This window comes from Melitaea cinxia, chromosome 25 (assembly GCF_905220565.1).
Source record: "Melitaea cinxia chromosome 25, ilMelCinx1.1, whole genome shotgun sequence".
In the NCBI taxonomy this organism is placed as follows: domain Eukaryota; kingdom Metazoa; phylum Arthropoda; class Insecta; order Lepidoptera; family Nymphalidae; genus Melitaea; species Melitaea cinxia.
The window spans coordinates 2,779,558-2,805,322 of record NC_059418.1 but is presented as its reverse complement, the minus strand read 5'-3'; the positions used below and the strand labels follow the sequence as shown (position 1 = coordinate 2,805,322).

The 25,765-nt window shown below is 32.2% G+C and overlaps 2 protein-coding genes and 2 long non-coding RNA genes across 4 annotated transcripts; 2 read left to right on the top strand and 2 right to left on the bottom strand.

Moving 5' to 3' along the window:
- The first annotated feature begins 119 nt into the window (after positions 1–119).
- LOC123666225 lies at positions 120–859 on the top strand. Its single transcript, XR_006745179.1, has 2 exons — positions 120–218; positions 465–859. It is a non-coding gene; the product is annotated as an uncharacterized LOC123666225 (long non-coding RNA).
- Positions 860–7,239: 6,380 nt separating this feature from the next.
- Positions 7,240–8,516, top strand: LOC123665887 (putative nuclease HARBI1). Its single transcript, XM_045600118.1, has 3 exons — positions 7,240–7,500; positions 7,604–7,885; positions 7,964–8,516. Exons 1-3 carry the CDS (start codon positions 7,240–7,242, stop codon positions 8,456–8,458), a joined length of 1,038 nt encoding a protein of 345 aa, XP_045456074.1. The 3' UTR covers positions 8,459–8,516.
- On the bottom strand, positions 8,493–10,133 carry LOC123665886. Its single transcript, XM_045600117.1, has 5 exons — positions 9,458–10,133; positions 9,284–9,370; positions 9,113–9,172; positions 8,918–9,022; positions 8,493–8,660 (listed from the first exon to the last, which is right to left on the bottom strand). Exons 1-5 carry the CDS (start codon positions 9,671–9,673, stop codon positions 8,493–8,495), a joined length of 636 nt encoding a protein of 211 aa, XP_045456073.1. The 5' UTR covers positions 9,674–10,133.
- A 290-nt stretch (positions 10,134–10,423) lies between these two features.
- LOC123666217 lies at positions 10,424–11,072 on the bottom strand. The gene is made up of 3 exons (XR_006745172.1): positions 10,867–11,072; positions 10,601–10,669; positions 10,424–10,533 (listed from the first exon to the last, which is right to left on the bottom strand). It is a non-coding gene; the product is annotated as an uncharacterized LOC123666217 (long non-coding RNA).
- Between the last annotated feature and the right edge of the window lie 14,693 nt (positions 11,073–25,765).

Below are 25,765 nucleotides of genomic sequence, written 5' to 3'. Positions count from 1 at the left end.
CAATTGATCGGTAACGAAGTTAAATAATAGGCCGAGTCCATTTACATCGTACGATATTTAAATTTATCACTATTATAATATTTAATTTTATTTTCTACTTTATTGAAATAATTTTTATATATACATTTATATACGAGTATACAGGTATGAGTGTGTGCGTGTTTGTGTGTGTGTGTGTGTGTGTGTGAGTGTGTGACATATACAGGGTGTTTGGTGGGGTGTTGGACAAACGCTCATGGGGTAAGGGGGGGTCATTGCCAATATATCTGGCCACTTAAGTCATTGCCCTTTTTTTTTCATGCAGCATTTAATTGTTTTTTACAAAATCTCCAGAATTCATCATTCAAACTCATAAAACACAAAAAAAAAAAATGTTTTACGGACCCAAATTATTTTTATTTCTGGTTTTGAATAAGTATGACATGAAAAAATACGAAAATATAGGCCTTCAAAGTTTTTAAGAGTTGCAAAATTTTACCAAACTACGAACTTTAAAGTGATATAAAAAAAAATCATATACGATAGGGTTTTAACTGTTTTTTTTTTTAAATATCCTGCATTTATGTCCTTTCCAGCAATGTATCATTTGCTATCAAAAAAAAAAAAACGTGAGTAGAGATATTTACCAAAACATAACGCGCAGTCAAAAATCGCTTACTTAAATAATTATAATTGGTAAGTAAAGTCATGTGTATTTAATAAAGAAAACTAAAAAGGTTTTTTGAATTGAGTTTATAAAAAAACAAGGGATTATTAATTTTCTCTAATGACGACCAAGCACCAGTATCACGTTTGTAGGCAGACCTCCTAGCATTGTTTGGCATTAATAAACAATAAATAAAAACAAAACAATTAAAAACAAGACTTTTATTATAAAAGTTGTTCAAATTGTTGGCCACCATTTCTAATACAAGCACGGTATCTTTTTCTTATTTCCGTCGTCGTAGTGGCCATCAGCATTTCTTGCTTCAAAAGGTCGAATGCATCAATAATCCTCTCTCTCAAATGGTCGCGACTTTGTATTTCTTCCGTATAGATGAGTTCCTTCGCACGTCCCAGACATAAAAATCGACTGGAGTAAGGTCTGGGGAGCGTGGAGGCCATGGTATAGGACCGCACAGTGCAGTGAAATGTATGGCGCGATGGACAAAAATCATAACACGGTTTTAATGCTGTAATAAACTATATTTCGTACATAATTTTGTTAATTTTGTCTAGTATAATAATTTTTAGCTTTTTTAATCTAATAACAATATTAAATATAAAATTATATTTATCTTAATTAAGGTAAAAAAAAAACACAATATTCATTCTAACTTAATTCATCTACCAAAATAGCCAAACTAAATTATTTTAAATTAATTAAAACTTTCTGGCAGGCGAATCTCCCGTTGTAGCCAACCTCCGTGGCGTTGATCAAGTCTTTGGCGGCTACGACTAACTTCTTTCCACTTATTGCTCATATTTAAACAAAATAACCGACTCAGTGTCAAGAGTTCACTGCGAAGAGAGTCAGAGCACTCGGCTAAGTTCAAAAGAGAACAAATTCTCTCAAATACAGCTGATTCTCGACCACTTTTTTCCGTTTCAAACCATACTTCTACCAGATTACCCGGACTTTTTGATAGATTTCCTTCTCTCTGAAAAAGATATTATAAAAAAAAGTCGCAAACGGAAGCACTTAAACTGTACTGAAAATTAAAGTATACCAATTTAGTAATAATAAAATGTTACAAGTATGCAATGTTATGCAATGTTTTTTTTTAAACTTTCTTCAAAGTTTTAAAATGCACCGAGTTATACTTATTTTCAATAGCAACTTTGGATAGATTCATACATAGTTAAAGACAACGTATAGACTCGAAAATTATAATAATTTAAAGTACATACCTTGGCCTTTAATCTCCATAGCTGTTAGTTTATAAAAACGTTACACTTTCTTTTCACAATGCACTTTGCACAACAGACGATTTACGACTGATAAGGTAGTTAGCGGTATTCATTCAAAGTGAGACATTCAAAGTGTCATTATAAGCGAATGAAAACTATCCAGCTGATAAAAATTGGTGCTCGTTGTGTAGGAACTCATTATTTTTAAAACGACAATATCGATTTGTAGGAAACCGAAATTTGTTTTTTTCTTTTTTGTCCTAGACTCACAGCACTGTGGACCGTCGCGACCAATCCAGGAATTAGGAAATACTTCGTTTAAATATTCCCTAACTGTCAGGCGCCAGTGGGCAGGACATCCGTCATGTTGGAAAATGATGGGCCTATCTTCTTCTATTATTGGCAAATTACATGTGAGTTCTGGTAAATCATTTTGGAGGAACTCCAAATAATTATCTCCGTTTAAATTGTCTGGTAAGAAATGCGGCCCAATCACATTATTTCTAATTACTCCTGCCCACACATTTACTGAGAACTTTCTTTGGAAGCGTGTTTGTTTCTTTAATTTAGGATTTTCACCTTTCCGCGCCCAATGATGTAGGTTATGTAAGTTGAGTATTCCTTCACGAGTGAATTTAGACTCGTCTGTCCATAAGATACTTTTTAAAAAGTTTTCATTTTCAATATCGGTGTGCAAAATAAATCTGCAATATTGCACACGCTGGTGAAAATCATTATCTTCTAGCCCTGTAACAAACAAAAAAACAGTTTCGATATTTGCAATACGTGTTTACCTACTCACGAAAAAAAAAAACAATAGATATGCACTGGCACAGGGCAGCTAACAAAAGAAACAAAAAACAAAGCACTGGTACCTGACCGAAGACAAAGCCCTATTTTCAACAAAAGAATTAAATCTTAACGAAAAGGATCATAAATCATGATTCATTGATTTCCTAGTATCCCAAATTAATAAATTTTTAAAATTTCTTAGAAATAAAGCTTTGCTATACTGCGGTCGCGGAATAGAAAGAAATTCGTACACCGAACCCTCATCTTTTGTTTTTGTCGCTCGCGTATAAACATATTGCGGTTGCGCTCACACAGGTGAAGTGACCCCGTAATGTGTACTTGTATGGCATGGACTCAGAATACAGAAAAAACCAGAAGGAGTGTTCTATAAAATTTCTACGCAGCGCACTGTGTCCAAAACAATGGCCAAGCACCGCCCCGCCCGCTCTTTACCTCCCCGCGTAGGGTTATCAGCGCAACACAACAATACCTCTTTATGGGGTAAAATTCAACTTTTTATAAAATTTGCAAAGCAATTGTTTATTTATTTATTGACTTATTTAATTAGTTAGTACAGATTTAACCAATTACACTAATTAACATTTTCATACAAATTAAATAAAAAGCAAACAAAAATAAATAAATAAATAATGCTAATAAAATTATAAACTAAAATTCCAAGTCGTAATTGAACAGAAATACAAAAAAAAAAAAAACATTAAAACTCCTTTACTAATATTATAAATGTGAGTAACTCTGTCTGTCACGCTTTCACGCCAAAACTACTGAACCGATTCAAATGAAATTTGGTACACAGATAGTCTAGAGCTTGAGAAAAGACATATGCTATTTTTAATGCGAAAAAAGGGGTGTAAGGGGTTGAAAGGTGGGGATGAACAGTTGTATACAAGTATCGTCATTTTTAGAGCTAGAAGCTTGAAACTTATTTTTTAAGCTGTTGATTCGGTATAAATAAATATGAAATTATTCCGCGCCGACGAAGTCGCGGGCACAGCTAGTTTAAAATAAAAAAAGAAAGTTACATGTCAGTTCTTACAGAGAATCGAAATAATAATAATAATTGAAATGAAAATAAATGAAAATAAAAGGGAATTATAATAAATGAATGAAAATGAAAATAATGAATAAAATGAAATAAATGTCAAATCTAACCAATTTATAAAACTAACCAATTACAACTTATACTAATTGCCTGATTAGCTTTCATGTAACATATTTAGCTTTTATATTTGGGGGCATCAGATTATAATAATAACAATTTCATCTTATAGAGTAATTTATTCATTTTAAATATTAAAAAATTACATAGTTCAATATGCTATGTGAGTAAAGTGTGTTATTATTTTTACTGTACAGAATATACCAAGCAAACTTAAACTAAGGCTCACGCCTAGGCCTAAACTGTGTATATGTGTAATATTTCCTAATCTTAGTTAGATTAGGATTTGTCTTAATCTAGCTAACATAACAAAAAGTCCACGTACAAATACTATACAAAAATTGAACTTAAGATACTTTTTCCCTTTGATATTAGTCATAACAAAGATAAAATTCTGCCCTAAAGAATTATTCAGGTACCTTTCTGTTGTGTAAGTTTATTGTAATATTGCCTTTTAGAATCGGGAATCATTTTAAGAGTTTTGCATTTAGATACATGATGCAATCTTATATCTAGATATTTTTCAATTACTGCCCGTATAAGACTGTTTTTATGGATCTGGCCATTTACATGGTTTTTTTCAAACATAAATATGCCACAATTACCAAAGAATTTTTTGTAAATTTGAAGCACAATCGCTAAACGTTGAGTATTTGATGTCACTACGAAATCATCGTGGACAATTCTGCGAACATGTGCCTCACAAATACAACATACATCATACAAACTTTGAGACGGAAAACAAAGTCCACCTCTGTTTTTCAATGAAATCAGTTTATGAAGCCACAAAACATTACTTGCTTGCAAAGCGTCAACACAAAATTCACATTTTATAACCTTAAGAAGGTAATGAGCTACAGAACCAGATATGTAGCCAACAATGTAACGATGTAAGTCATGAATATCAGGCAATTCTCTTGATAACAACTTGACAACGCTAGAACAAGTTTCAGTAATTGTCATCGAATCATTACATTGCTGTTCTTCTTGAAGTTTTTGCGATTGGGCTGATCCATTAATAACCTTTATTGATGAGGAGCAATTTAAAACACCAATACTTTCTAGTGGAATACAGTTTCCATTATCAGAAGCTTTTATTTCTAAATTACATAGAACTTTTCTATAAATTCCCTTGAATTGTTTTGCGTTAGGGTTATTATTGTGCCCTCCATGCATTCTAATCATCCCAAAAAGTAACTCCAAATGGTCCTGGCAGTATTTGTAGGATGGTATAAATACAAGCATATTGTCTTCCTCCACCAAACTTATATACAATGATTGTAAGCTTTCAATGCCTATGAGGATTCCAAGAAAACCAGTTTTGCAAGAACATTCCAAGATTGGTTTGAAACTTTGTAGTATTACTTGCACTTTTTTCCCCTCTTTGTCTATTTTTCGTTTAGTAGCTTGTTTGATTTTTAATTCACGGATATACGTTTTCATTGAATTTAAAAAACTGAATATGAAATCTTTGTTGCGACTGTATAAAGGTTGCTTGTAATCAAATTGCTTCATATTCCTAGAGTTAAAAACATCGAAAAGATTATTCATGTTTCTTATGAAATGTTCAGTTGGTTCGGAATTCTTAAAAGTAATTAGTTTTGCATTCTCTCTACAAAATTTTAACGCTGTCGCTACACTGGTGCTTAAAACTTGACTAGCAAGCTTCACTTTCATTATATTATTACGGAACGTAATATGCCGTCGTGTGATCTTATTGGCAAAATGTAAGCCTTCATCTTCTTGAAGTTTATTTAGTTCACATAATAGATTCCAGTCAATTTTATTGTTATTGCTGTCTATAATGACTTTTTTAGATTCCCAGTGATTTCGGACAAGCTTAAACATGTGGACGGGATCTAAGAACACAGCGACATCATATTTATCTACAGGATGTCTAAAGGTGGTCTTTAATTCGTGTTTGGTATCTATTTTACAACCTAACAATTTCATTACCGTTAAATTAGTTGAATGTCCATCGAATGTTAAAGACGCTACTTTTATACCAGCATCATGACATTTTATAAGGCATAGCTTGATTAAATTAACTTTCTGTTCAGCAGTTAAACCATGTACCAGAAAATATCCCAGAGGTAATTTAAAATGATCATTGATACCGTTTACTAAGAGTACGTATGCTTCAGAGGCAAGGGTTTGGCAATTTTCTGAAGTCCCTGTCCCCATGTCAACATATCCAGAATTTTTTTTTCCATCCCATAAACTTTGTTGTCTGATAGACATCTCATCAGCCATCAGAGAGCAAATTATTTTACGCTCAGATGACGCAGCTTTTGCTTTCAAAGCCTCAAACGATTCATCTGAGAAGCCAGGCTCACCGCTTATATTGGAATACCATTTTGATAACGTTTTAGGGTGCGGAAGGCAAGTTTGAAAAGTTGCTCTTACGTAATTATAGGCAGTCGGTGAAAGGAAATTTAAAGTTAGACAAAACTTTTTTATTTTGGATGTGTATTTGGTTTTCTTTTTGTTCAAAATATTTTTTTGTATAAATTATTAAAAATATCAGCTGCGACTATATCCGTCGAAAGAACCTCATAAGCATCAGGGTTGACATAACGGTTATCTTTCAAATTCCTTAAAATACTTTTTAAACTCTCATTTTTTTTTGACAATCGTCTGTTTTTTTGTTGTAAAGTTTTTATTTTTCGAACATGACGGTTAAAAAACATTTGTTTACGGCGCAATTGTGCTTTTAGTTTAACTTTTCTCGGTGTGTCAAATACATGCTCCAAATCAGAAATATCAACATCAATATTTGAATGTGATTGTGGTGACATTACCAATTCTGGCTGTATATTCTGAAACAAAATCAAAGTCTGTAAAAAATAATGCAATAAAAAATATTATATGCCTGAAATTAAGGCATTACTGCTGTTCTGTGTGGCTACCAGTGCTTTATTTTTGAATATGTAAAGAATATTCACGATACATATATATAAACTCCCAAACCATCTAAGCATTCCATTGTCGACCTTGGTAGTGACCACACCGTACATAGTATTCACGACAGCAGTAAACAGTCTTAAGCACGTACACTTGTAAAATACTTACAGTTTTACGGTCTTATTCATAAAAAGTTATGGAACACCTAAAGTGTTCTATAAGCTCGCTATAAGAATATTGGCAAAAAATTGTATTCATAACAGCATTATAACACTAAACAGTTCTATAAACCTATCACAAAGTTATGGAGGGCAGGACCCTACTATAACAGTACTATAAGATGCAAGATGGCCGAACTCACAACAGCTGATTTATAAGAAACTGGCGTTTGACACACAAATTGTTTGTCAATGTTATTTTGTAAAGTTGTTTCTTGTGATAAATAAATAACTTTAAAAATTACATTATTAAAAATGCAAGCTTTACACAGCTTAGATGTTATTGAAGCTATTGAAGTTGAAAATAGCACGCGTCGAAGAAAAGTGTACAAAAGCAGGAGTGATCCGTTTTCTTTGAACGACGAAGACTTTCGGAAGCGTTATCGCTTTAAGAAATCTACTGCGACTTACATAATTGACTTAGTACGTGATGATCTCAACTTAGATAGAAGAGGTTCGGGTACATCACCTGAAATCCAAGTTTTAACGGCAATAAGATGTTGGGGTCGTCGAGAGGTAAGTTTTTACAATCTGAACAATATATTATGTTACAAAATCATAAACGAAATTATTGTAGGTACGACATGAACCTTGTGTAAATCCTATATTGCCATTACAGGTTCAAGAAGATGCTGGAGACCACCATGGATTGTCGCAAGCAACCACCAGTCGGATTTGTACCCGAGTTGCACGTGCACTTGCACGACACTCAGCTTCTTTTATTAAAATGCCCAGTACTTTTGCTGAAGAAGAGCGTATGATGGGAGAATTTTATAGAATTCGAAGTTTCCCAACTGTAATTGGTTGTATTGACTGTACTCATATCAAAATCCGCAAATGTGGAGGTGATGCAGCCCAATATTATATAAATAGAAAAGGATTTTATTCACTCAATGTTCAGGTATTTTCTCATCCTATAACTTTTTTATAGAACACTATAATATTTTCCTATCAAATTGTAATGTTTTGTTTATCACAGGTAACTTGTGATGCACATCTCCGCATCCGGGATATTGTTGCCAGATGGAGAGGTAGCACTCATGATTCCCGAATTTTTAATGAATCATCACTGAAAGAGCGTTTTGAGACAGGGTCATTTAGAGGACGACTTTTAGGTGACTCTGGATACAAATTAGAACCTTATCTGTTCACTCCCATTCTGAGGCCTCGGAACCGAAGTGAGGAAAAATATAATGAAGCACATATTGCTACAAGAAATACTGTAGAACGTTGCTTTGGAGTCTGGAAGCAACGTTTTCAATGCCTTCTATTTGGCATGACCTGCAAGCTACAAAATGTGAAGACCACAATAGTTGCTTTAGCTGTGCTTCACAATATTGCAGTGGACCATGGCGATGTGCAGTTAGAGAGTGGGGTTGAATATAACAGAGAAGTGTCTAGAGAAGTTCCAAGGAGTAATGCTAGTGCTAATGCTGCATTACAAACTTTTATTAGGAGACATTTTAGTGAATAGTTTATAATACAAAATACTGTACAATGCAATCAATTTATTTATTTTTATAATATTCTAATTTGCTTTTTATTAATTGTTCTTTTAATAGTAAATTTTTTAATTTTTGTTTTTCGACTGCCATCTGTGCCTCGTGGAGTTCCTTTCTACAGACAATTTCATTTTCTGCTATTTGTAGTGCTGCACTTGAACTGCCCTTGTTGATCTAAAATAAGAAATGTTAAATTATATCAAAATAACAATGTTTGTATCATAAATAATAATTGATTCTACTATTTTGTACTAAGTTCACTAACATCAGTTTATTAAATTCATTTTTAGTTTGTATATTGTTATAATTGATTATTCAGATTACATGTTTATACTAAATCTTGATTTAAGTGCCACAAGCAGATATAAATATTATTTACTATAGGTATGTATCAGGATAAAAAAAAAATAATAAAGATAAAAATAATATACCAGTTTATGTTTTAATTTATAATTCGGACTCTTTACTTTTTTCTTTGTTGGTGTGGTGGTGATCTGTTGTATGTCTAATTGTTTAGAGGTACTTGCTGGTGTCACCTGAAAGAATATTTTTAAAATTATTTAGGTACTTGCAGTTTAATGCACGCAATAGGATGCAAATGAAGTATAAAAACATGTCATATTTACCAATAAGGTACTTGTTGGTGTGTTGTGTATGGTCTTCGTAGATGTGCCTGGTTGCGACATCTAAAATAATCAAGTTAAAATTATTTATTTTGCATTACATTACAATGTATAAGAACATAATTGGTAACAGAATTTGGCTACAACTTATTGCCAACTGTATAATACACATACCATGTCTATTTCTTGTTCAGGATTCTCACACAGAAGTGGTGATTTAGGGACTAGAATTGGTTGTTCCATTTTATTGGCAGTTAATAGCTGAAACAAGAATTAATATAGTTATATACATATTTCTTTACAGCAGATGGAATACTTATTGAACAAGTATGTGTATCTTTGATGTACCTTGTTATCTGAATCAAACTCATTTGAGTCTACAGTAAACTCATGAGGGAGCCACACTGCTATGTCATCACCAGTTGGTGGGTCAGTAGCAGGTGGTGGACCACCCCCAGTTTGGAATGTTTGTTTCCGTTCCAGGCACTTCTTTTTTTTCTCATACATTTTGATTATGCCCCACTGAGCTTTTATTTGTTGCAGTGTTCTCGGAGTGCGGGCCATATTGTTAAAACTAAAACACGATATGCTGAGTAATAAACTACTTACACAAAAATCTTATTAAATTATTCAAAATATTTCGAATTTGGTACCTAATACGTAAATTATTCCAAGCCGCCACCTTTTTCGCGTTCGTGTTTGCGTCTGTATTTTTGTTTTCAATGATTGTAACCCTCTCCCTTATTAATTCTTTCAATATCATCTAATAAATAGAAGCATAAGCAAGCGTTAGTTTAAAAGGTATTATAAAAATGTTGACTTACTTTAGTCCAATTTTAGGTGTATCACTACAAACCTTATCTTCCTCCAACCAATTTTCACTTCTCTGCCTTTTAACAACCTTCGATTGAGGTTCCATTTTCACATAAACTACACGTTTTTAAAACTTCTACTTCGAGAATAAAATCAAGACAAATTGCACGACGACCGTTGGTTTGAATGAAACCACTTGACATTCCGTAGATAAAATATGCCAAAATATGCTTTTAAGCCGTAATATTGACTATGGTCAGACGTATTTTTTCAATCGATACACATTATCTGTGGTCGATTCAGTAAGTTCGTCAAGTTTTTTTTGCGAACTTCAAAGTAATGGCAACATTTTTGCTTATAGACGCTTATTAGTTATAGACGGTTTATATAACTGTTATGAATAGACAATTTTATCGAACGTTTTATAAGCTTATCGAGCATTTTAACTAATGAACGTTATAATCGTTCTATAAGCTTTTTTTATGAATAAGACCGTTAGACTTCAAAATTCCAGATATTCCCACAGATGTATTGGATTTTACTGGATCTAAATCCAAATTATAAACGTCATCAGTCTCGGAATTTGATATCGTAGATGATGGCTGTGTATCCTGAGAAAACTCAAAACCTCACAATCATACTTTATAATACTATTAATAAACAGAAAACAATACTTACAATCCTGGGTATTGGAAGATCCGATAATTTCGCGGGTGTTTCGATCATTCCTGGAGCTAGAGCCAAATTCTGTAATACAGAGCACATTTTTAAGTTTAAGGACTTATAATATCCACCAACACGCAATGGGTCAGTGCGGTGGATTATAACCCGAACGCCACCATAAGAGCGTAGGCCGTACACAAAGGCTGATTACAAAAATTTACAAAAACGGCATCTATAGATGATAATGATTTTATTTAAATAAACAAAGTAGTAACATGTACCTTATTTGGATAAGCTTCTTTTTTTAATCTTTTCAAACCACTTTTCGTGCAATAAATATATTGCTCCTCAAAGTGAATTGAGCAAATTACGCTCCGCTTTGATGATTTCCAGAACTCATCTAGCCGTGCTTTTTGAATTATTTTTGTCCATTGCGACTTCCTTTCCTCGTCAGCTGGAAAGCTAAAATTACCCAATTACATATTTTATAACGGAGTCATGCTGATCATTTAAGTTCTAATTGAAAATATTCAATTATTATTCAGCTCGCATAGACGTTATTTAGCTCCCACAAAATGACTTTAACTATGTGCTATGTGAGTAATCATAAAGAATTTCCCATCAAGATCATGAAGAAAGTTTCCTTCGTGTCACTACAATTTCCCTTATGTGCAATATAGTATATTGTGTTATAAAAAAATCTAATTGATGAAAAATTGGGTAAAATGTGCCATTATTTTGTGGCAACACTTACAAAAAGGATCGCGGTATTAAGTTACGACAATAAGTATTATCATCATCATCATATTAAGTATTCAATAAAAAATTATTGAAGAAAAGTTGGGTAAAATATTGCGTTATTCTGTCGCAACACTTACAAAATGAAAGCATGATTTTCTATGACAATCGCGACACACACATTAAATTCAATAATTTATTCAAATTAATTGGAAATGTACTACTTACAGATGAAATGTAATCCCGTGTGATTTCTGCGCAGTCGCAGCAGCATTTTTGCAAGTGGGAACGACACAAGTCGGCATAATTAATTTAAAACTCTCAATTACAAACAACAGTTAACAGTGCGCGCGTCGGCCATCGACCGACTAACTGAATATCGAGCCACTCCAATTTGGAGTTGTCGTGACCGCTTCACTTTCAGGCGCGTTGACGCTTTCTGGTTTTTTCTGTATTCTGAGGGCATGGATCAATTAATTCAGGCAATTTATGTCCCATGTAAAATTCAGTAAGCTTAGCAACCATATTTTTATTCCAAAAATCGTCGTCCCGCAAGATTTTTTTCTACTGTCATCATTTGGTTTTCACCTGACTATACTGCAATAAGACACAACATTCTTTTAGTGTTATGAAGTTGCCCTTGTACTTGGTAATAACAGGAATCATTTTTGTTGATGGTCATAGTATTATTTTTTATATTCCAAAATCTTATTTTTTTTTCTCGACAGCTTTCTTGATAGACATTTTGAATGCAGATAGTGGTCATTTTATATCCACAATTGTATCATTTCGTATAATCCTGATGATCATCAGGAGTAGCTGCTAAAAAAGGAATTTCACTATATATAAATAGTCCACATGGACTTATTTGCACTCCTTCTTGTATTGCGAGCTGATTAAGAGTAATAGCTTCATTATAAATATATACCATGTTCTATTGAACCGATGTGTGATGTGTTCTTATGCAGTAAAGTTTTGACGATACTTGCACTGGTGGTCGGACGGCGTTTGATGACCTTCCCAAAGTTGGATGCTGATGATGAATTTCTACGAAGTTCTAACCATTCGCTACTATCCCTTTGCAAATAGTAGATATTTTGATCTGTGACCTTTCAAATTGAGTTTTTTCCAATTTTACAGATTTCGTCAGATTACATTCATCAGCTAGTGTATTACTACGTGCAATTTTGAAATAAAAATTAAATGTAAATCAGAAGTATTTTATTACACAAAGTATGGCGTTTCCACAATTCCAAAACTTTTATTATGTTAAATAACAGTAAAAAATAAGACATTTAGTTGACATTTGATAAATTACGTACACTATGATATGATCGCTCGGAACATGTTTCAAGGTCAAGTATACGATCTAAATATTTTGATGCAATAATTCGCCTATTTTCATATCTATATCTTAAAATGTTTAACGCAATAAGATAATTATATCCTGTTATAGAGAGTGATTTGATCAAATTATATGGTTCATTTTTAACCGAAAGTAGGTATCGTCATTTTTCCGTCTCCGTGTAAGCTCTGTTGTCATGGACTAATGAACAAAATAAATCAAAAAACGATTACCAATCGGTAGGATCACCGTTAAACTCGGGTAAAGGCAAGACGGGTAGATTTCTTTTATGACAAATTATAATGTTCGGTGTATATAAAAAACTTAACTTAGCTATTCCAAACATTTTGATAAAACCCAATACATATTATTACAATCATAAAATAACATCTTCTTAACTTATTAATAATAATCATTTTCTTATACAATATAAAATCAATAAAATATCAAGTAAAACAAAATCTTAACAATACCTTATTAATTCAAATTTCTTATTACTTATTAATTAATTCAATTTACTTTCAGTTGAGCAATTCTTGCGCTAGGTCTTAAAGGTAAATCTGAATTCTCTGACGTTGAGGGCATTTCCTCTAATTCAATATCTCTTTCTCTATTATCATTGTTTACCTTTAAAGTTATACAATTTGTAATTCTTGCACAACAAGATCTAGTGTCTTCTAATGCTAATAGTCTATTGTTTCTATTACAAAAGAAATTTCTTCTCCATAAATATCTAGCTGCACGATATAGAACATAAATTGCAATCATTTTCAAAATAGAAAATAATATATATGCGAAATAAACATTATTAACAACCTTATCAAAAACTGTTTCATTTTCCATTTGGTTAATAATATCATTTATATCATCTATCTTGTGACTTGCTAAATTCAAGCTTTCTAAAACTAATTTTTCATGTATTTTCAATGGTACAAAATTAATTTTAGTTACATTCTTATTTTTCAACTTTTTACAACATTCATCGGATATAATATCTATTAAACTGAACAGAATATAAGCTGCTATAAAACTGAAAAATACTTACTTTCTAAACCTAATAATTGAGTTTGTAACATGATATTAGTAGTGTATAACTTACAGCTATCTGAAATTTTAATTATTCCAGTATATATGAATTCAATATCAACAGGTTCTTTATTTTTACAGTTCAATGTACCTATAGTTTTTCTAGGCATTACAAATAACCAATTATTATTATGGTGTAATTTATACCACTGTTCTGTTTGTATATATCCTACTCTTGTATCACATTCAGCGGGCAATTTTGTATTGCTATACATTAATTCAGTTTCGCATGTCTTGCTTGTATGTACAGAATATAAGGCGGTTTCTAATTTACATATGTATCTATTATCATTTTCAAGATTTTTACATTGATCTAAATATTCTATACTAGTATATTATATTATTTGATATTAAAAAGTATTTAAAATTAGGTAAAATGAATATAAATGTGTTATCACTACTTTTTATTGGTACTGGAAGAACATGATATAAATCGTAACTTATTTGAGTGATAAGCGGTGTCTTAATTACAAACACAAGTTTTTCATTCATTACATATGACACTAAATTAGTTAATAATAGTAATTCTGGAATATGTTTCTCATTTAGCTCTAGAGGATATTTCGTTTGTGATGGCAAATATGATAAAGTCTTTCTTAATTCTGCTCCGTATTGTTCTGGAGTAATGATTACTGGATGGATAACATTATTTTTCGCGAATAAAATAGCATTAATAATTGTCGAAATTTCATTGTTTACTTCGGTAGTAATTAAAGTTAATAAGGACATATGCTCATCGATGTCTTGTTTCATTTTGATACTAAATATTTTATCTCCTATATCTTTGGTGTAATTCGACAGTAAATTTAAATTTTCATTGAATATTTTTTCATTATTATTTAAATCTGTAATGGTTGTATTAAAATTAGAAATCGTCGATTTAATAATGTTAGATTGAGATTTTAATAAATTTAAAACTTCGTGTTCATTTTTATCTAAGTTTTCAATTGCATCGTTATATCTTTTCGCGTCATCGGCATCTAAAGTACCGAAAAGAACTTTAAAAATACTTCCAACTCCATCTATATACGATCGTTTAGCTCTATGGCTATTATGAAAGCCTGTTAATTCTCTAAGGATATTTTCTTGAGTATTTAATTGAGGAACTATTTGTTTTAAAATCACAAGTGATGTTTGGCAAAGGGAAAATTTTGTGAAAGTTTCGTGATTACACAAATCTTTGGTTCTAATGTAGGTATCATGAATTAAATTTATTTTTCTATGTATATCAGCTATATCTAAATACGTTAGTAAATTCCATTCACTATCGAAATGATTAACCTTTCCTAAATTTTCAAAGTAAATACCTCCTTTATCTATCATGCTAATATTATATAACTTATCGCTACTTATTACGCACGGTATCAATGTCAGGAATATCATAACCCGAATCAGGTTCATCCTGAAACAAACGCATGTTTCAGCCTATTAGTATGTACTTTTAATTTCCTATTTTTAATCTTAATTGTAACATTAGTTGAAGAATTCACTTTAACTATTTTATATGGTCCTAACCAATAAGGTGATAATTTTCGAGACTTTCCCGGTTTAATTGCCTCGTTGCTTAAGTAAACTGAATCTTCTACTTTAAATTCTATGTCTTTACATTTCCTATCGTAGATCTGTTTATTATACTCCTTTGAACTTATCAATTTATTTTTCACTATTTCTCTTGATTTCTGTAACCTTAAAATAAGTTCGTCTAAATAGTTATCGTAAAAATATTTAAACTCAGGTTCTTTAACTATAAAACTCGGTAAATTTGCCTTAAATCCAAATATTAGTTCAAATGGTGTAAACTGAGTTGAAGTGTGAACACTTGTATTATAAGAAAACATAGCAAAATCAATCCATTTGTCCCAATTAGTTTGGTCTTCATTAACGTAATGTTTCAGGTAATCTGCTAATGTCGAGTGACTACGTTCTAATGCTCCATTAGATTGTGGATGATACGCACTAGTATTTATCTTTTTTATTTTAAATAATTTCGCAATTTCTTTTAATAAATTAGAAGAAAAATCTGCTCCTTGATCAGTTAATAATATCTCTGGTATTCCAAATCTACATATAAAATTACGAACAAAACAATCTGCAATCGTTTCAGAATCATGTTTAGGTAATGGATATGCCTGAGAGTATTTTGTTAAGTCATCTTGCAATGTTAAAATATATTTATTTCCGTTCTCTGATAAGGGTAATGGACCTACTATATCAAGAGCTATTTTTTGAAAAGCGTTTGTAGAGGTTGAATTAATTTCCATAGACTTTATATTCTTCTTTCTATTTATTTTATTCTTTTGACAAGATTCACATTTCTTAATAAAATCTTTAATATCTTTTTTCATAGTGTCCCATTGATAGTTGGCTCTAATTTTCTTATTAGTTTTATGAAAGCCTGTATGACCTGACATAACATTTGAATGATTTTCTTCTAAAATAGACGGTATATCCTCCCTTTTTGGCGTTTGAACTCTTCCATGAAATATGTTTATTGATATTTCCGTATCTTTGAATATACACCTAATTATGGTTCTGACTTTATGCCATTTAAGATGAAAATTACAAAAACTAGTTAAATTAATTTCTTTAATTTTTTTCTTGCACTAATGCGTGTTTTAAATTCTTAAAGCATTCAAATATGTCTTCATACGTTACGCTATCTCAATAGTTCAGTTTTGGGAAGGTAAAATATACTTTACTTCCATTATTTTGTATACTTAAAACTTCATATTGAACTGGTTTCTTTGATTTTAATTTATTTATATAAGTTTCGTATTCTAACAACTTCTTATCATTCTCAATATCTAAATCAGTTGACGTAAATACAATACTATTTCCGTTATTTGGAAGCTTTTCGTTATGTTCGTTGAGTTTGTTATATAGAATAGGTTTTCTTTCCATTTCTTTTAAAAATGATGAATAATTTTCTCTATTTTTTGTAACACTGTGAATTTTAATAACTTCTTCTGATTCTGTCTTTTCTGGTTTTATTCTACTTAGAGCATCGGCATTTTGATTTAATTTTCCTTGTTTATAAACTATTTCATAATCATATTCCTCTAATAGAAGTCTCCATCTAACTAATCTAGATCCAGGATATTTGACATTCATTAGCCAAGTTAAAGGTTTGTGGTCTGGTATTATTCTAAATTTTCTTCCATACAGGTACGGTCTAAAATGTTTTACAGACCATACGATTGCCAACAATTCCTTTTCAGTGTCGAATAATTTATTTCGCTTTTATTCAAGATTCTACTAGCATAAGCTATAGATAAATCTTCCGATCCTAAGCCTTGAGATAAAACGCTTCCTATTGCGTAATTACTAGCGTCTGTAGTTAAATTAAAAACTTCAGAGAAATTCGGATATTGTAGAATAGGTTCTTCGCATAATTTTATTTTTAATATCTCAAATGAATCTTGTTGTAAGCTTGTCCTAATAAAAGGTTCGTCCTTCTTTAAAAGTTTAGTTAATGGTTGACTGAGTTTACTAAAATTTTCAATAAATCTTCGATAATATCCGGCTAGTCCTAAGAAAGCTTTAATGTCCTTTGGATTTCTCGGTACTAGATAACTTTTTACAGCCTCTATCTTCTTTGGATCAGGTTTAACACCGTCTTGAGTAATTAAATGACCTAAATACATAACTTCGGTTTTGAAAAACTCAGATTTACCCGGTTGGAGTTTTAAACTATGTTGTGATAATCTATCAAAAACCTCGTTTAACTTCATATTGTGGTCTTGTAAAGAACTACCGTAAATTACAATATCGTCAAGATATACAAAACATTTAATTCCTTGTAAACCTACTAAAACATTATTCATTAACCTTTGGAATGTTGCTGGTGCATTTTTTAAACCAAAAGGCATTCTGGTATATTTATAATGTCCTAATGGTACGCTAAACGCTGTTTTCGCTTGATCTTTTGGACTCATTTTTATTTGATGAAAGCCTGACGCTAAATCTAATGTTGTAAAAAATTTACTATGACCTAACTGATCGAGTATGTCATTTATTTGAGGTAGTGGATACACATCTCCGATACTTATTTCATTTAACTTTCTAAAATCTATGACAAGTCGCCACTTCTTTTTTCCGGATGCGTCCATTTTCTTAGGGACCACCCATACTGGTGAATTCCAAGGACTATTCGATGGTTGAATAATTCCATCTTTTAACAATTTACTTATTTGTTCATTAACTTCTTCTTTAAGTGCCTCTGGATACCTATATGACTTTGTATTGACAGGAATGTTACTATTAGTAGGTATTTCATGCATCACTGTATTTGTTGATGTCAATTTGTCACCATCTAAATGAAATATATGATTATATTGTTTACACAAATCTACTAATGATTCCTTTTCTTCTTTGTTTAAATGATTAGTTCTTAATGATTGTATTAATTTACTTAAACGACTTCCTTGATAGACCGTATCATTATTTATTTTGTTGACGCTAATTATCTCATTTATTTCCCGCAGCTCGTTAGCTAACGGCTCTAAGTTTACTAACAACTTACGAAGGTGTCGTATGTGTATTGCTGCTGGAGGTGGCCACATTGAACATTTATTATAAATTTTAAAAATATTAAATGATTATAACATTATGATCTCGTTTTACTTAAAAGCCTAAAATTTTTCTTATCCAGCCAACAAAATAGGTTTCCAGCATTTTCTAATCATTAATTAACCTTAGGAATAATAAAAAAAAATTTTTAATCAATAGGCTAATTTTAAGAATTCTCCACCATGCTGTCTTTGAAGACCGATTTTAGCCAAATTTTCCATATTAAGTACGGCTTTTTTTAGTATTATGAAAGCTGAGAGTCTGGCGCATTTTTAAGACTAACTAAGAAATCATAAGGTCACATGTTTAGATTTTTAATTTAAAGTTGAAAATTTAAGTCCTAATTCACGCAACGTACATTTTTGACTTTAGGCCAACATTTTCATAACTTTCATCAAAGCTACGAAGCTGATTATTTTATGCATATAAGAACAACTTATGCGAATTCAGTTGCAAAAAATAGAACTCTAAAAATTTTTTTGCTTTTTTTTTAGAAATTTTTTAAGATGGTCAAGTCGAAATTTCTCATAAAATCGAAAAAAAAAATCATAACTCCTAAACTATAAAAAACCGCGTAACATACATGGGGGTGATTCGGATACCCCACAACATACCGGACCTAATTTTTTTTATGACGTCAAGTGATCGGCCACCCTGTATAACACAAGCTATTAAATAATTATACAAACTTTGTCAGCTTTATCCAGGAACTTCAGTGTTTCCAAATCCGATATGTTTTCTTTCTAATAAAAAAACAAGTTATTAATACTTATAATATTAGAATAAACAATTAATTCATCAAGTATAAATTTATTAAACAAACCTACGTCTGATTTGTCCAGATATTCCAGAACTGCTTTCGCTTTCTCTTCCACTAGCTTATGCAGGTAGTCAGCTTTCTAAAAAATATAATTTCGAATTACTATGCATAAAAATATTTTCATTAAAATTTTAATCCTTATATAAATAAAATAAAGAGTATTTATAGTATGTATGTTATTGTATGTATTTAATTGGTAAACTATGAAACTATTGAACAGATTTTAATAAACCTTTCACCATTAGAAAGCTACTTTATCCAGAAGTAATATAGTCTATATATTATTAGGTATGTAATATCATATCTGATACGGCCAGATCGGCTAGCAGCAAATTTTTAAGGTAACAATAATTACATTTGATGTAGCCAGAGCTTTTCTAGCGTTTTGCTTCATATTCTCGTACAAATGCTTCAGCTGCTCCGTTTTTCTTATACCAGTAGTGGATGAAGCATTATAGCTCTTGACTAATTGAGCCCACGCGTCTGCTATTTTTTTTTTGAAAATTGCTGTGCCAGTGGCTTTTGATTCAATGATGTTATTATACCTGAAAATAAGCTATTACAAGGATTCTGTGAAGCAAAACTTATTGCTAAGAAACCAAGCGTAGTATACTTACCGTTTAGCCAAAAACATCAAAATTTTTTTCTGCCTCTGTATAGTTTGAGCCCCTTTTCCGTGGAATTCTATCGTTCGTTTGATTAGAATTAGACATGTTGACATGTCTTGAAGTTCACACGCAAAAAAACCGGTTTAATTTACCAAAAGAAAATACCTTTTTTTCTACTTCGACAGTTCTATGTTTCTGTTATTTGAATTTTTTCAGACACACGGTGAGACAATTACGTATTAATTGAAAATTAGCTTCTAAGCTTTATGACATAAAACTCATTTTTCTGATTATATTATTATCTAGTGGCGCCAATTTAAATTAGCAAAAACGCAGATAATAAAAAATATCGTTCATTTAATTCATTCAAGGTGAACAATTTTAAACCTTAATAATCTGTCTTCAGATTAAGTATATTTTTTAATGAGGAAACACTTAATCATCATTTAAAAGATGAGAAAATAATAACGAACATTAAATTTAATCTTGAGATTAGCTAATCTTAAGATTAATTTCTACTTAGTTAACGGAAAATTAGCGAAGGTTTCGTGCAACTCGGCGTTAATCAAATAATTGTAACATTTTTTGGAATAATTGAACAATATACATAAAAAATGTTAAATGCACAGTCTTAGGACCCTGGGCGGGTAACATTGCGCAATAGGGTCGCTAAAACTGCGCATGGAGAAATGTAGCTTTTAAGGTAATACTAAATGAACTTAAGCTCTATTAATACTAAATCAACCTATTCTAGATACAAAAGTGACATTTGAACTGTCCAACGCCTATGTACGCTGTGCATTTTTCATGCCACCATTCTGAACATATAGAACAACCAATCCAATCTTCTGTACTCGATTCTTTATATATATTTTTTTACAACCAACATATGACCATTGCTTCTTTCGAGGCTGTTTTGTAGGTTTTTTGCATACTTAATTCCCCCTTTAACTTGGAATTTTCTTCGCTGTGCTACCTCGCTCAAGCTTTAGCTTGTTAGGTGAACTGCTAAGTATTTCAGACTTCTTATGTTTCCTCTTACTTGCTGTTTCTCTAATGTCTGATTTTGGTATTGGAGAAATATCTGTAATTTTTACAGCATCTGAAGCCGATGATTTTCTGCCACTGGGTGTCACAGCACTAGGGACTTGAAAAGTTCTGTGAGTTTTTATCAATTCAATTCAATCTTCCCAACATTTCAATAATTTGTAAATCTTTGTGAATAACATTTAGATAGTTTTTAAATACCAATTCTTTCCATTTTTCCTCGTTATCTCTTAAAGATTTATCGAAATCTACAAATGTTGCAATGTCTCTGTATGGCAAGTCGTCGCCGATAATGTTCTAAGCTTTATATTTACGTGGTTCATCTCCTGCCTGCTGAATGACTTCTAATATTTTTTTAACTTGTTGTCAAATGGTATAATTGACGCTTTTTTTACTTTAGACATTTCAGTGCAAATAATACATTGCAAATATTTCGCAAAATCGTCGTAGTTTGTGATGCCTAGAAATTGTACAATAAATGATCATGGTAATATTATTTGAAAATGAAAAATCAATAATAATGGGTATGATAATGGTAAAAAGTGAAAAAATTGTAGTAGGATGAAACCCATTGAAAAAGAAAGAGAACACAATGAAAATGAAATGAAAAATAGATTATGGGCGATCTGAGGTCGGGAAGTGGGGGGATGGGTTAAGGGAAATAGATAGAAATAATACATATATAAATACAAATATTACACCCGGACTCACACACACGGGTCTTACAGACGGGAATCGAACCCGCAACCCGCGGAACAGAAAGCGGGGCACTGCAAACTGCGCCAACGGGCTAGTAGCAGGTAATAAAAAGATCTACATGTTATTGTTTGTACACTTTTTTTAAATAACTTCAAAATTCATGTGAAAAATTCAAAAAACTAACTTTTTGGTTTTTTATTTTTTTCTTACAAAATTTTTTTTCACGAAATTTAGTGAAAACTTACCTTTTTATTTCCCAAACGCACTGTAATTTTTTTGTTTTTTTACCTTAGAAACCAAATTTTTTTTTCTGTCAATTTTCTTAAGGTATACATGAATGACTAATATTATGCCTAAAATATTAATTTTATTATTGTTATTATTATAAAATTGCCTTTATTCGGATCCGAGTAGTTGGCATGCTATATGCCTGGAAGCCAAATACTTGGATCCGAGTAGGAACTTATATTTAGGAATGGGAATATTTTTAAAGAAGAAGCACAGGTACTGCAAAAATTCTGTTACAAGAAAACTACAGTAGTTTCATAGGCAAAGAGATTTATTAAGGTTATAAATTACGTATTATTACCCTACACTACCTATCTAAAAAAAACAATATAAATCAAATTTAAAATTATCGAATGACATAACAAATTAACATAAGCGAATATTATTAATCATTTGAAAACGAGTCCAAAATAAAAAAATATATTTTGAAAATGACACAATAATTTATAGTCGTGTAATATAAATAAATAACAGAAAAAGAAATAGATACAAAAAACAAAACGCTTTAGGAGTGTCCCTGAGGTTATCAATTACTTACATGAAATATAAGTAAGTACGTAACTAAAAAAAACAATCAAAATAAAATTTTAAATTATCAAATGACTAAAATTAATATCAAGTTAACATAACCAAGTGCTACTTACAATCATTTGAAAACGAATTCAAAAATTAAAAAATATATACAAGTATATATAATAAAAATGACAATCATTTCTAGTCTTGAAATAGAAGACATAGAAACAAAAAACAGAACGCATTAGGAGTGTTGTTCACTAAAACACTTTGTGCAGAACCCTGGAGAACCTTCGCATTGTTTACATTCATAAATTGTTTGGACTCGCTTTTTCAGGGCTCTACATCCTCTGCATTCTTTTCGGACAACTTCAGTTGTTTCTTTCTCGATTCTTCCAATTCTCTTTATCCTCGTTCGGGTCTTTTCAATTTTGGTAAGCACGTGCTTTTTTTTGAGAACTTGGCGCCGGTTGATTTCATTGGGATCTGGTAGAAGCCTTTCCAGTAATTTCAAACGGAAATCGTAAAGGTTAAGCTTATCCACTGAACTATATTTATTGTAAAGATGCCATGCATTGCTGAGGCTCATTTGCAGCATGTGTATAAACAGCTTCTTATACCAACGCAGCGTCTTTCTTTGTATTGGATAATAAGACAGCATCTGATCTTGCAGGTCTATACCTGACATAAAATTATTATAGTGGACAATTGCCGACGGCTTCAACACCACAGAACCCCTTTTGGATGTAGTTTCCAACATCTCGTCATCATGTTCCGTAGATAAATACAATACGTAACGTTTGTCCCTCCACTTACCAATATGGACGCCGTTCGAGAACAAAGATTTGTTTTCACCTTTCTTCAACGGGATAGTTCCAATTTCAACCGGATTATCTTTTCGATTTTTTCTTATTGTTCCTGTGCAATATGTCTGTCGGTCCAGCAATTTGAGAGCCAACCCATAAGAGTTGTAATAATTATCCATGTACACATGGTGGCCGCGATCTAATCTTTCTTCTAAAAGTTTGAAAACAATTTTGCTAGCATGACCTTGGCCTGAAGTTTCATCATTGGCACCAGCGTACACTTGATATTTTAGAACGGTGCCATCGGGTTCTGCTAAAACATACAGTTTTATACCATATTTGAATCTTTTATTTTTTATATACTGTCTGAATAGAAGTCTACCACGCCACAAGACCATGGATTCATCCAATGACAGTTGTTTACCCGGACTGTAAATAGATTTCATTCTGTTATTAAAGTGATCCATAAAGGGGCGAATTTTAACAAGACGGTCTTCATCACTCGTTTCAGAAGTAAAATGCAGACATCGCAATATCAGCAAAAATCGATTTCGAGACATTAATTGGCTGAAACACGGGATATTAAATAAATAATTTTTTTTCCAATAGTCGCAGATACGATTCAGACGAATCGTTCCCGTATGTAAAAGAAGGCCTAAAAATGTTAAAAGTTCGTCATGAGTCAATTCCTTCCAATCCTTAATTCTTGAGTGTCTAGAGACATTTTCTCCAGATAACACCCTGATTGCGTTATAATTAGTCTCTCTAACAATGAGGTCCAACAGATGGTCATCAATAAATAATCGAAATGCTTCGTAAGGGTCTCGTGGGGCTTCTACTAAGAGTTCCTGCTCCCCGGTGAACTCAAATATTTTCATTGAATCTGAGTTATTACACCAGATGCCAGTAGCTCCTTGACGAGAAGGTGAGTTATTATTTTGCTGGTCAGACAAAGGCTCTTCGTAGTCACCAACTGTTAAGTTAGGAGTAGATCCACCAGCAGGTAACAAATTTGGGGATTCATGATCATCATCAGGTAAATCAGGAGTTGACAAATCAAGTCTTGTTGGTACTTGATCAGAAGTAGTTCCACAAGTAGGTGACAAATCCGGAGATTCATCGTTATCATTAGATAAATCTGGAGTGGGTGCATCAGATCTCAGCAGAGATATGGTAGGTGTAGAAATGTTAGAAGGCAATAGACTATCTGTTATATCAGGGAGGGAACAAATGTCTTCTATAAGAGATGGTGATGGGGACGATGAATGACAATCAAGATGAGGTCTAGAATTAAGTTCAGAGATGTCGTCACTGTTTTTAACGGCTACTGTAGGAACCATTGGCATCGTTGATGAGGAATCAGAAGGTTCAGCTGGAGTCTCATTGTTGTGGGAAACTGTCACAGATACTTCCATAGATACTTGTCGTGGAATCGTAGGCTTGGGTTGCTTTTTGAATGATGACGGTCTTGAAAAAATAGCTGATGGCCTTGAGGGTTGAGCTGGTACGTTATGGTAAGGGGTATGTGGTTTATTCTTGGACATCTTCACAATTTGACCCGCAGTTTGTTCTGACTTCGTAGTTTTATTAAGCAAACTTGAGGGTTGATCTGATGATCGTGAGGACTGGACTGATGACCCTGAGGGTTGAACTAATGCATTAGGGTTAAAAATAGCTGGCTTCTTCTTGGATATTTTGATTATTTGGCCCACAGTTTGCTTTGACGCTAATGACTTTGTGGTTTTGTCAATAACCAACCTTGTGGATTGAGCTGATGACCCTGAGGCTTCAACAGGTTTACTATTCTTAGATATCTGAGTATACGAACGTTTTATTTTTGTATCAAAAATGCTAAAATTACTGTCATCACTATCACAATCTTGTTCACTCGAAGATATTTCTTCGTCAGGACATTGAGAATATACCTCTTCCTCACTACAATCTTCATAAGAAAACTCCGAGTCGCAATCATCACTTTCTCGACGCCTTTTTTTACAAAGAAATGTTGAAGAAATTGGTTTGGATCTATTTTTAGACGGCCCTGCTTGTCTGTCCATTTTGGCGCGAAAAACACTTTCGTGTGTTTAGACACACAACTAACTATAGACACTTCACAATAAATCCAATAATTATTTTCGTAAATAAACGATATTCGTTCGTGCGTTAAGCGACGTGCGTTAAGCGACGTGCGTTCTCCACGGATGCCGTGTTTCGACTGGCTTATGCAAAATGAACGAGACAGAAACTCGGATCCGAGTGGGCGGTACCAAGGAACTCCGAGTCGCAATCAATGCCTATTATCCGTTCATCGTAACTTGACGCGTAATCTGATTGGTAGCACTGAAATTTGCAGTGTTGCATGTGTTTATACGAAAAGCGATCCCGAAATGTAGGGACAAGTCTAAAGAACCGGAATAGCATGTACATATATCTACAAGTAAGGGCATTAATTTCGTAATTCACTGTTACTACGATTACTACTGACGTACTTTTAAGTATACACAAGACTTATTAAGTGTGTGAAACATAATTAAAAATTTAAGTAGTGATTAAACTAATTTATTCACAAGATTTCATTTCTTATTTACAATTCTTGCTATTTTATTAGTTTAACCTCTACTTAAATTTTTGGATTTTTCCCACAACTCGGTGATAGTGTAC